This window comes from Netta rufina (genome assembly GCF_964035555.1).
Source record: "Netta rufina genome assembly, chromosome: 2".
Lineage (NCBI taxonomy): Eukaryota > Metazoa > Chordata > Aves > Anseriformes > Anatidae > Netta > Netta rufina.
Window position 1 is genome coordinate 97,982,606 of NC_140124.1, and position 13,017 is coordinate 97,995,622.

Below are 13,017 nucleotides of genomic sequence, written 5' to 3' on the forward strand. Positions count from 1 at the left end.
TGATTCCGGCAGGAACACACTCCAGACTGCAGTTTTGCTCTCTTTCGGGCAAAAAGGGGATTTATTATTTTTTTTCTCCTCTTTTCCTGTACGTGTTGAGAGAGGCAGAGCCGAGGAAGGCGCTGCTTGCTGGCACGGAGACACCCCCCGCCCTGCCCTCCCTCACACAAAGTTGGGACAACCACCGCCGCGGAGCCACTTCACTCCCCTAACCCAGCTCCCTCCCCGCACAGCTCCCCTTTGCCGCGCCGTGAGGCGAGAAAACCACTTTATTAATTATTAGGGGGGGGGGGGGAAACGAGAGGCTTCCCCGCGCGGCGCCGGCCGACAGGTCAACCCGCGGTGGCGGCCGCACGCCCCCGAACCGGCGGCCGCGGGGCCGGGGCCGGGGCCGGGGCCGGGGCCGGGGCCGGCGGCGGCTCGGGGTCGATTCGTAGCACCTGGCTGCGAGGAAGTGAACGTTTCGCACGGAAGGGGCGGAGCCTGGGGCCGGCGGGCAGCGGCTCGGCGGCGGCGAGGAGAGGCGCCGGGCGCTGCCGCTCCTCTTTTATTATTGTTATATTTTTTTTTTATTTTTATTTTTATTTATTTTTTATTTTTTTTTTCTGGGTCCGCGGTAAGCGCTGCTCGCAGGGCGCGGGGCGGGGGTGGCGGATCCGCGGCGCTCCCCGCCTCGCTGTCTCTCCCCCCCCCCCCCCCCTCCCTTCCCTCCCCTCCTATGCAGCCGCTCTTTAAAGCCCCCCGACGGCCGGAGCAGCGCGCACGGTGACAGCCGGGATCCTCAGCCGGGATCCGGGATCCAGGATCCAGGAGCCGGGGGATCCAGGAGCCGGGAGCGGCGGTGCCGGGCCATGAGCTGGAGCGCCCGCAGCGGCGTGGCGCTGGGCTGGCGGGCGCGGCCCGTCGTGGACCTGTCGTACAGCCGCCACTTTCTGGATTTCCAGGGCTCGGGCATCCCCAGCGCCATGAAGAAGCTGGTGGTGACCCGGCGGAGCCCCAACTTCAGGGAAGCGGTCGCCCTGCGGCACGGCGTGCCCGTGCCCCTCCCCGGGGACGGCGACCTCCTCGTCAGGAACAGGTGAGCCGCAGCCACGCACACACACACACGGACGTGGACACCCCCCCCAAAAAAAAAAAATGACAAAAACAAACACCACCCCCTTCCCACCTCGTGGCCTGCTTTGCGGGCCGGCTCCCGACTCGCACCAGCTGCCATCTGGCGACTGCTTAAATTTAACTTTATTGGGGGTGCCGGTGCCCCTTGCTGCTGTGCGCGGCGGCTGCTGCTGCCGGCCGGTGGCCCCGTCCACGTGGGGTGATGCTTCCTCCTCCCTCTTCTTCTTCCTCCTCCTCCTCCTCCTCCCGGCTCACCTCGGGCCGCCGGTGCTCGCCAAGTCCCTCCCAGCCCCCCGCCGGTGCTCCCCGCCCCGCACCGCCTCCCTGCCCCTTACCCGGGCTGCCGGGACGCTCCCTCCCCCCCCCCCCCCCCGACTTTTGGCTTTAACCTAAAGCGCCGTAAATCCTGCGCCGAGACACCCGGGCTCCGAGGACCGACCCTGCCCTCCTCCCCGCAGCCGGCCCCGTGAAGCTGGCCGCTCGCACTGGCTCCTGCCGCGGAGTTTGCGCGCCCTGCAGCTGGAAGCGAGCCCTAAAAAAAAAGTTCAGGGGGTGCCCAGCAAGAGAGGGGAAGGGGAAACACCGGGCACCGCGGGTGAGGGTGAGAGCAGCACTCTCTCGGGTGCTCGTCGAGCAGGCAAGCAGCAGTGGCACATAGCTTGCCTAAAGCCTTGAGGCGTTAGGAAGCCTAAAGAAATCCTTCAGGATGGTCCTGGGAGTTTTGGGAAGGCTTCGACTGAGTGCATGATGTGTGTGTGATCCCTACTGTGAGTCCGTGGGGAACGCATAAAGAAAGAGGTGAACAAGGGGGAAGGGGAAAGTAGGACAGGGACTGCTACAGGAGCTGACGAGGAGCCTCATGTGCCACTTTAATCCAATGCTGACGCCTTCCCTTAGGATCTCTCAGACCAAAATTCCCTCCTCCACACCTCCACGTCCAAACCACGGCGGTGCTGCGCCTGCTCACGGCCACGGAGCAATAAGGGCCTGCAGCAGCCGCCAGGCTGGGGCTCGATGCCTGTCGGGGGGGTGAAGAGGCCAGCAGGACCTGAGCTGGGTAGCACGGGGCTGGGCAACATCCTCGCTTCCCTCATCACCTCCCCCCATGCACTTGGATTCCTTCTCGCCCCCTCCCCGTGATTTTTTTTTTAATTTATTCCTCTCCTCCACAGCTTCCAGCGTAACTCTTCCTCTCTCCCTCTCCTCCCTCCCTTTGCTGGGTGGGCTCCCCGTGCACACCTCACGGCGAAAGGGCTGAGGCGCAGAGCTCGTAGCAGACTGAAAGCAGGAGCTGCTCCAGACATTCGGGCAGGCAACTACTGGGTCTCAGCTTGTTAGACACATGTTCCTGTACAGACACACGCACGAGTGGGGATGGAGGGGCGGGAGAGGTGAGTGAGAAGCTCTAGGGTTAGACTTCACATGTCTGGTATTATTTGGGGATCCGTGCCATTTCCTCTATATTTACTATTATTTTGGGGGGGGGGGTGTCACAGAAGACACAGGATCGCGTTACTGAAAAGCACACTCTATGAACGAGCTGCAGCAGGAAGCGAGTTTGGAGTGTTTCCCCCTCTTGTCACTCGGGGGAAGCTTTTTCCCATCCCAAAAGGTCGGGTCCCTGTGTCATAAAAAAAAAAAAAAAAAAGAAGCAAGCCCTAAATCCAACTAATCCAACTGCATGTTTTCTGATAGGTAGAAACACAGAATTAAAAACAAAGCAGTAAAGGACTTGGAGTTCCAAGAGTGCGTTTGCAGATCTGCTCATTTTAGTCCCAGTCACGCCCATGAATACTATTAATTGCTTTGAGCTTTTTATGCAAAACAATCCTGATTCACCACAATAAAATCTGGGTTTGGATTTTAGGGGAATGGGGAACTAAAATGTGCCGAGTCCCCGTATGGAGAGATGTTTTCAAATAAGATGCTCTTCAGTTAAGTGGAACTTTCTTCCCTCTTTTTTTTTTTTTTTTTCCTTCTTTGGAAAACTGAGCCAGCGGCTTTTTTTTTTTTTTTCAAATTTTTAAGGAAAAAAAAATCTGTCCTTTATTCAGACAGAAATACTTCAAAACTAGAAATGGGTTTAAAGCAATGCATTTATTTCGGTTCTGTGCAGGAGAGGAGGAGAAGGAGAGGGAAAGGAGCGGACAAATTCCCCAACGAAGCCCTTTCAGCTTCGTGTGTCCGGCTGTTACGTTTTTGGTGGGGTGGCGGGGGACAAGGCTCCCACCACTGCAGGACAAGGACCCAGAGAGCGTGAAGAATGTGTCCTTCCTCCAGCTCCGCGCTCTTTTCGGGATTTTGTGACGGAGGGGACGCGTTTCGTTCCCAGCATACCTGGGACGTTTCGCTGCTGGGATGGAAGACGCGAAAAAAAAGTTTATAGGGAAGGCAGCGGGGGGTGAGCCGGGGGGGGAGTTGCTGAACCCGGGGGTTAACGGGACACGGTGGGAAAAGCGGCGGGCCGTTTCCGCCGGGCGTTTGGGTTATAAATGCGGCGTTTCTCGCCCGGTGCCGGCGTGGGTGACTTTGTGTTGGCTGCAGGTCGGGCGGCGGTGCGCGGCGGGTCCCCGGGGCAGACGGGGCGGGGGGGCTCGGCGTGGGGAAGAGCCTTGGGGAGAGGCACCCTCTCGCCTTGTCAGGTTTACGTCTCGGGATGGTGAAGGAGCAAGCCCGTTAGAAACCCCGGAATGAAATAATCCGCGTTACGCGAGAAAGGAAAACGGGACGGGGGGTGGAAAGGTTTGGAAGCGGTCTCCAAGCCCACCGGCGCCCCAGTCATTGTTATTCGTGTGCTCTTTTGTTCCCAGAAGTTAGCAAACTCCTCCGCAACTTGTAAACCGTCCCCGGTCCCACTTCAAAAAAAAAAAAAAAAAAAAAAAAAAAAAAAAGGCAAAATAACCCCAAACCGCGGCCACGTCCCTTCTGGCAGGAGGCAAAAAAAAAAAAAAAAAAAAAAAAAAAAAAGCGCAGAGAAGTTTGAACCCGGCCGGCCGCGGGGACGCTCGGCGACCTCTAGAAAGAAAGGGACACCCCCCCCCAAAAAAAAAAAAAAATATATATATATAATAATAAATAAAACACGGCCGGGACGCGGCGCCCCGCCGGCAGCGGCGCGGAGCTGCGCTGGGAGCCCCGCGCTCGGAGCCCGGCGCCGGAGCCAGGGGAGCCGGCGGGGGCCGGGCGGGGGCCGGGCGCTCCCCCGCAGCTCCCCGCAGCCGGGGGGCGAGCCTCGGGAAGCCGCAGGAGCGCCGGGCTCGGAGCCTATGGCAAAGTGCGGCGGTGGCATGCCTGCGCGGCTCTCGCACGCTACCGAGCGCATCTTTCAGGTTGTCACGGCCACGTGTGCCAGCAGTCGCGGTCTTTTGTGTTGCGTGTGGTTCCCTTCGACGTTTTGCAGCTAGCAGAATCCTCCCCGGTCCCTCTCCCTTCGCCTACATAGCGATAGTCTTACTGTTCTGGAAACCCAGCGTTACTAAAATACGCTTGGTGGTTAAGCTAGATCGTGTCTTTCCTTCTATGTGTTATCTCCTAGTGCTTAATGATGTTGTGAGAACGTCTGTCTTCCCTTTTTTTTTTATTTTTTTTTTAAATATTGGCATCCATTTTCACCTGTTAGAGGTCAGCAGGACTTGATAGCCTCACAATTTTAGCCCTTCTGTGCAAGGTTGTTTTGATGCGTGGCGAGTCATTTCTGGAAGGAAAAATATTTTAGCACTGACATTAGCTACATCAAAAGGCAAATTTGCTGTAGTGACTCCATCAATTAAAAAGTACTTGCCTACAGTAACATGACCTTGCAAACGACATCGATAGTTAATATGATCGTTAGTCATTAACAGTATTATTATATTCAAAAATGTAAATTTGTTGCCAGAATCAACATATTTACCGCTCTGCACGTTTTATTCTTCAGTGTTTTCACATCTTGTATAAAGTGGCCAATTAATTTTCATCCTTTAATCTTGTGTGGAGTTATTTTTATTTTGCTTAGTTCGGTCAAATGGAGCTGAGGAAAATGTCCTTTCCTTTTTTTTTTTTTTTTTTTTTTTTTTTCTTTTTTCTTTTAGCAGATCTATCTTTAATTCTAGAGTAACGTAATGTAAAGTACAAAAGCCTGACCCGAGGTAGTCTCTTTGCAGTGTGCTCCTTATTCAAATATACCCAGAATCGGAAAAAAAGTTATCGTATGCATCCCATAAATTTAAATCGAAGGTTTCTCATACAACAAAGACTTGCTAAGGAATGAATTGTTTTAATACCTTTCTGTTTTCTTCTAGATTTGTCGGCATTAATGCATCTGACATAAACTACTCAGCCGGTCGATATGACACATCGCTTAAACCCCCATTTGACATAGGCTTTGAAGGTGTTGGTGATGTGGTAGCGTTAGGACTCAGTGCTAGTGCCGATTACACGGTGGGCCAGGCCGTGGCCTACGTTAAAGCAGGTTCCTTTGCTGAATACACAGTCGTGCCTGCCAAGCAAGCAGTGCCTCTGCCCTCTGTGAAACCCGAGTTTCTGACTTTAATGGTAAGTGGTGCTACTGCATACATCAGCCTGAAGGAACTGGGAGAGCTGTCTGAAGGCCAGAAGGTCCTGGTGACAGCAGCGGCTGGAGGAACGGGCCAGTTCGCTGTGCAGCTCGCAAAGAAGGCAAAGTGCCATGTAATTGGAACCTGCTCCAGCGATGAAAAGGGTGGCTTTCTGAAATCCATTGGCTGTGACCGTGCAATCAACTATAAAACTGAAAACATTGAGTCTGTCCTTAGGAAGGACTACCCAGAAGGTGTGGATGTAGTGTACGAGTCTGTTGGTGGGAAGATGTTTGACTTGGCTGTTAACTCCTTGGCTACCAAAGGGCGCCTGATAGTTATTGGGTTTATCACTGGCTACCAGAACCCTACTGGCCTCTCGCCTATTAAAGCAGAGGTTTTGCCAGCAAAACTGCTGAAGAAGTCTGCCAGCATCCGGGGTTTCTTCTTGAACCATTACTTTTCCGAATACAAAATGGCTCTGAAGCACTTGCTCGAGATGTATGAAAAAGGAGAACTGGTCTGTGAGGTGGACCTTGGAGACATGTCTCCAGAGGGCAAGTTCATTGGCTTGGAGTCTGTATTTCGTGCTGTAGATTACATGTACATGGGAAAAAACATTGGAAAAATTGTAGTTGAATTACCTCACTCTGTCAACAGTAAGCTGTAAAAACAGAACAATGATATAAATCAGAAGAGAGAAAATGGGTACTTTATGCCTTAGAATTACTAGAACAATTTATTTTTTTTTTCTTTTTTTTTTTTTTTAACTTAGTAATGGATATTAAATTAAAAAACAGCATTAAGGTGTTAATAAAGAGTTTTGTGGGTTTTTTTCCTTCTTTTCCTGAAAGTGCCTTAATCTGTGGCTGAAGCACAGACTTAACGGGCCTGTGTTTGATTCTGTCGCTTAGGCTAGCATGAGACAGGAACATTGTTCATGACAGAGTAAGTCTTGATGCAGAGGCAGATTTAGTCTGTCAGACTAGTTTGATAAGATTTTATATATAGTTCAGCTCAGAGTTTTTTTTTTTCTTTCGGCAGATTTGATTCCCTGATTTAAAAATAAAATAGTTAGAACAAGACTAAGTAAAAAGAGTCATATCATGTGGCTACTTTATTAAATATACTCTTCGAGTTTATAAAAAAATATATATATTCTTAATTTTTTTTTTGTAACAAACACAATAATCATAATTTTACATCGTGGATTATAGTAATATTTCTTGACCAGTTACACAGGGAAAATTTACCTTCCAAATCTAACATGGCAGTAATAATAAGAAAAAAAACTTGTTTTTTTTAGTCATGTCATTCATAACTGTAAACAACTGTGACATTTTATTTTAAATATTTCACTACAAGCTGTGACTTTATTTTCTTGCACTTTAATCTGCTACTGTTAGTGCTTACCATCCCACCGTCTCCCTTTAATCAGTGTTACAAGACTGTTGGAGTGGGGTTTTGAGCCATATTCATATGTGTTCAGGCCCTGTTATATTTTTTGAAGATTTAATAAAATAAAAAAGAAAAAGCTTTTAAAATGCTTGTGCCTTTATTTATGTTGATACGGTTCTTGCTGACTAACTCCTTTGCAGATGGTCTCTGTACTGCAGAGTTCTTTGACCGATAATTCTTGATGTGACTTGCCATAATCAGGCTGCTACTTCTACTGTTACTGAATATCGCTTCTGCAGAAGCCCTTTTACGGGCAGCAAGACCATTTTAATTCTGCAGTCACCGTACCTAGTACACGTCATATTGCTCAGGAGTAGATTATCCAGCGGGTGCAGTTAAAAGGTTTTGTAAAGTTTTGAAAATTCTTCCTCACTTAATAGAAATCATTAACGGTACATACCATGGGAATTCCAGCTAGAAGTGTAATATTTTCCAGAACAATAAAATACTTTAAACTATGCTTCCTCTACATCTTTTTTCCATAGCAAATGTTCAAGATCTTAAATGCTGTTTTTGCCTCTTCTTTTGAAATTATATACGTTTGTATGCAGTTGGAGAGATGGAAATTTCATAAGGTCATACACCTAATAATAAACTTAATGATAGACTGATAATGTCTAGGGACTGAGGGAATAAAGCCAGGATAAACTAAATTTTTGGGCATTATTCAGGACTGACTACATGACAAATTTTTTAAAGCAATGTGCAAAAAGCTTGTATTTTACTCTACTACAGACAGTAGAGAATTATTTATTTTTTTTTAAATTTGATTCAGTTAATTCTTATTGTAACATCTGAGCACTTATGCCATTAGCATCCGATAGAATTAAGCTCAGCAAAGCACTGCCCCATTTTTGGGCCATCTCTGACTAGTCCCACTTTGGAGGTTTGTAGGGAATGGCTTGAGTCATTGTTCCTGCTTCTGTTTTACTCAAGCCACTATAATTTTTGTTTCACACAGATCTACTGTTAGAAACAGACTTACTCTTTTCCCTATAATATTACAAATATTGTAGCGTTTTATATATTTTAGATAATTAGAAAGGTATTTTGGCCTTCCAGGTGAATGCTAGAAAGACAAACACTCAAGTAGTGTAAGAGGTCAGAGCATACAAAGTTCTGACTCTTTTATTCCTAGGCATTTGGTGTCTTTCCTTGCTCAAAGAAAATGGGCTGCTTTGGGTCAATAAATGCATCTTTAAAAACAAACAAAACCTTTTGGGGACACAGTAGAGCAAAACAAAAATAAAAGAGGACATTTAGTTTAATCTGTGGTGCGTGCAGAAGAGTTGTGTGGGTAACAGTTTCTCAAAGTTCCTCCAGTCAAATGCCAAGTGCATCCAAGTGGCCCAATTCACAGAGGTGTTGATCCCTGCCAGTCCAGTAGGTTTAGCTGTCTGCACGGCTGTGACTTCCAAGTGCTTTTGTCATAAAACCTCTTCCTGTAACAGGACTGAGCTCTGACATGCAGCATTCTACTTTCTTTTAATAAGTTACTTTGTATATAATGTGGAGTAATGCAACTGCCCCGGGCACCTTCACTAAGCAAAATGAGGGAACAGAAGAACCTTTTGGAGGGGTCACATATGTACATGTATTCAAATATGACATTTGGTTGCTTTTTGGCTTCGGGCATATTTTTCAGCACTTTAATACTGATTACAGTGTTACTAAAAATTTAAATTCGGTATATGCAGAACGTGTACGTCCAGTGTACTGACCCTGTAGCCTTTCTGGTGTTTGGGTTGGGCCACGGCCATTGGGCCTGTCCTTTTCATCCAACGCCTGTATTGAGCTAAAAGGTAGCTCGGGCTATGCATGATTGCTCTTCCTTGAGTGAATCCAGAATGAAGAGGGAATTTTTGTTTTTAAAGATAAAACTTCTAGATTGCTGAAAGAGAGCGTTATCAGCGGGGAGAGGGTGAAACATTGTTTCTGAAACACGCAGATAAGGCTTTTCTGCCAAAATTCACAATAATTTTAAGGGGGTGGGGGAGAGGAAGAAGCCAACTTTTCTCCTTTATTTAAAAGTACATTCTGCAGACTTTCAGTTATGGAAGCAGGGCTGACTTTGAGTAAGTAAGCTATGATGGATTTAAATAATGTTTAAATATTAGATGGATAGGAAAATGTATATGGCATGCACACACTGAGAGGTTTAAATGATAGGACATTGAACGTACAAGGAAAAGAAATACTGTAGAGTCACAGCAAGGGATTAATAACAATACACTTAATATGCTTGCAAAAAAGGTGTATTAAAAGCTGTGTGCACAGTGGGGACTTAAATGATTAAAAATAATAATACATTTGCCTGGGAAGTACTAAGTATACTATATGTAGAGAGCAGGGATTTAAATAATAATACTATTAATAATAGCAGCTCATTGAGATGTGGTTGCTAGCACTACATCCTAATTTTACCTTTCTAAATGAATTTGCTACAGAGGAATCTGGCATTGTTTGCTGAGGCTAATAACAGAATTTCCCTTTCCTACACACATATGCTTCCATGGAAAAACAACAAAGAAATAGATGAAGAGCTGGCTTTTTTCCTGAGTCTGTCACATGTGTGCATACGCACGCGCACATGGACACACACGTACTCACTCTCTCCTGGCCTGCAACCCTCAGCACATTTTACAGATACGCTTCCTACTTAATTGCTATGCTGGAATCTCCTAATACCTTTCTGAGCGAAGTTAGAATTCTACCAAGCACTAGTTCGCTTTGTGTGTGTGCCTCTATACAGATATATACCAAGTGTATATATTTAATAAGCGGACATTAATTTCTCCCTTGTCATGTAAATACAAATAATTACAGCGTCTCCAGGAAAAGTTTGCAGGAGTGTTTGCAGATATTGTATATATTCCGACTTCTGTCTGAGGAGTGAAGAAATTCCACTGCTGAATAGCTGTTAGTATCTATTTTACAAGATTTACTCATTTTCAGGTACCTAATGTAGCTGCTAGCATGCATGCACAACAATACAATTTATATGGTAAATGGAACCAAATAATGGCTTCACTGAATGTTATGGCTGCACTGAAGGGAAATGTCACGGTAAATAGCTGCCAAATTATGGATCATGCCGAAGTGTCACAACTGCACTAAAGACAAATAGCACTAGAGGCTATTGCCACTGTGACGCTTTTGAGTTATGAAGAAGAGGAGCAGCCTGATGTGAGCCTCTTTGTGTCCTCATTATAGCAAAGGGTTACTGGTGCAGCGTACAAGAAAACCTAGTCCTACGTGGTGGCTAGTTATTAATCTGTTCTTTTCCAACCTAACAGCTGTAGCACGAGAGAATCTTTTCCTTGCTTTATAAATACATACACACACACACACAAACAAAGAAAAACCTGCAGGTTTTATGAATGTAAATGTGTACGGGAAATGACTGGTAATGGAAAAATGTTGTAATAAAATAATCTAATCAAAGAATATTATTAAATTTAACATCGTATGTGTCTGAAAGCTTTAGTTGCTTCTTATGCAGATAGATGTGTGAAATATAAGCAATAATGCACTTTCTCTCTTTGTAAAGACTTGAGTAGTAAGGACATTACCAACTAAATTGCTTCTTCTAAACTGAAGTGTGTCCCGGTTTCTTTCATTTTAATGGGAGGGTAATAAAGATGAAAGACTAACATTTTAACTGATGGATCCCTTAAGCTACAGAATCGAAATTTATTATGTTTTGAGGGAATATGCTAAATCCTGAAATGTGGAAAGAAGCAGGGAAACCCCAGGTAAAAGAAAAGTAACCTTTTTTTTTTTTTAATAACACATTTTTATGAATGGAATACTGCTCTTACTTAAGCTGAGAAAACAATATTGTTCTGTCTTTGGGGGGTGGAAAAAGAAAAAAGGAGGAAGAGAGATATTTGGGGGGAAAAAGGATTTGAAAATGGAGGGCCGTAGCTCCGCAAGTGGCCTCATCTTTGCAGGATCACTTTTCAAACCCTGCCTGCAGTGTTCAGGGAAGTGAGCTTGATGCTCTGCACACTATTGTACACCCCACAAACGCACCATCCATAATACAGCACAATTGTCAGTCGCTGTTTTACAGAGGGGCCAGGGCTGAACAATCATGGTGGATAAATTACTTTTCTATTCTACAGCAAGTGGCCTTCCTACCATGTGAAGCTTAAGGTCATTGGCAGGGCAGCGAGGGGGAAGCTTATATATTAGTTAACTCTAATGCACTAATAGTGTTCAGATAGAGGAACTATACCAATTAATTACAGTTAGGTTTGTTCTTGGAGATGGGGGAGAAGACTTGAAGAGTTACTGTGTTGAGATACAGACTTTTGTATATATGTATGAATGTATATGTATCTATGTATGTATATATGCACATATCTATGCATATTTATGTATATATGTACATATCTGTACGTATGTATTTTGCTTCCTTGCTACTCCCCCCAAATAAAGAGAAATTCCTGTAGCTAACTTGCTTTTTTTTTTTTCCTTTTAATATGTGCATTAAAGCCTTTAATATTCATTGTTGCAATAATCCATTTTTCAGAAATAGAAAAATATATATTCTAAAATGATTTTTTTAACCATAGCAGCACATTCTGCTTACAGTTTTTACTGTGTAGTCTGGGGGGGGGAGGGGGAAGAAAAACCTGTCAAAAATTAGGTAGAACATCCTTGAATAGCAATTAGCATGCCCAGAATTTATTTTATGTACAACGCAGTGGCAAGTAGCTGCTTCTTATTAAATGAAAATCCTGTATTATGTACTTCAGGAACATTCCAACTAATGAGTATGTAATGTCCTTAGTATAACACAGAACTTCTTTTTGTGTTCACAACCACAAGATGCTGGAAACTTGACAAATGATATCATTTAAGACAGATGCCTGCCTTAGGGACCTGTTTTTTGGCTTCCTGTTTCTGGTTTTTATTTCAATAACATTTGTAATTGCCACAGGATCTGTACCTGTGTAGTGCTTTAACCCCTTCATATATACCCTGTCGCTTTAACTCCTTGTGTAGGTACTTGGTAATTTTACTTTTTTTCCCCCCTCCCCAGCTCGGGTGTTGTTCCTGCCTCTCTCAAGCACAGATACACACATAAATAAGCGCTGGCTTTATTAGACCAGATGAAACGGTAACATTAGAGAAAGTAAACGCTCACTGCACTCGCTGTGTTTTACTGGCACAGAAGTACACGCAGACCAGGCCCAAGGAGAAAAATAAACAACAAGCTGTCGGGTACGGCCTGCTGATTCTCAGCGAGTTAGAACAAAATTCAGCAGACGCCGCATAGGTACAGAGTACCTTGATCTCAGTTGTACGTCCCAAAGTCTGTTCCCCGCACCTCAAGCTCACATTTGTTACCTAGATTACAGGGCGGGGTGGTTTTGGACAGGGCTTTAATTTGTTGCTGGGTATCAGGGCCCTTTTGGTGGTGTGGGTTCAGCATGTGCTGCAGGTCCCTGCTGCACCTCCCGCAGGGCCCACAAGGAGTAAAGCTCCTATCGCAGGACAGGGGTGGTTTGCAGCTCCCCAGGCGCTCGGCTTGGAGCCCAGCAGGCTTCACACCTTCGAGCAACCCAGAGCTGTTAGTGGTAGCCAGTAGCTTGCTCCCTCTCTCTTCAGCTTTTTCATCAGTCTTGCAAAATACATTACCAGCGGGCTGTGCATGAGAAGCTGGTGTGGCTCTGCGCAGGGGAGTTTCTATCAAGAGACTCACTAACTCCTACAGGCAGCACAATAGCCAGAAATGAGGGCTTGGAAGCACCAGGAGATCTTGGCACCTGTCCCGTAGGTGCTCGTTTCCTACTTGGCTGAAGCATCGCACTCTCCTTGACTTAGGGTGCTTTCCCATGTCATTCAGAAGCAAAAAGTTATGTGCAAGCCTTCTATCACAGTGCACGTGGCATCGCTG

General features: G+C 46.0%; 1 protein-coding gene across 2 annotated transcripts; it reads left to right on the top strand.

Annotated features, from left to right (window-relative positions):
• The first annotated feature begins 448 nt into the window (after positions 1 to 448).
• PTGR3 (prostaglandin reductase 3) lies at positions 449 to 7,516 on the top strand. 2 transcript variants are annotated; one of them, XM_084281353.1, is made up of 3 exons: positions 952 to 1,078; positions 2,289 to 2,507; positions 5,397 to 7,516. In XM_084281353.1, the coding sequence occupies exons 2-3, from the start codon at positions 2,491 to 2,493 to the stop codon at positions 6,319 to 6,321; spliced, it is 942 nt and encodes a 313-aa protein (XP_084137479.1). In that variant the 5' UTR covers positions 952 to 1,078; positions 2,289 to 2,490; the 3' UTR covers positions 6,322 to 7,516. The 2 variants fall into 2 exon arrangements, with proteins under 2 accessions (XP_084137478.1, XP_084137479.1); XM_084281352.1 differs by lacking the exon at positions 2,289 to 2,507 and having other exon boundaries at positions 449 to 1,078.
• The last annotated feature ends 5,501 nt before the right edge of the window (positions 7,517 to 13,017 follow it).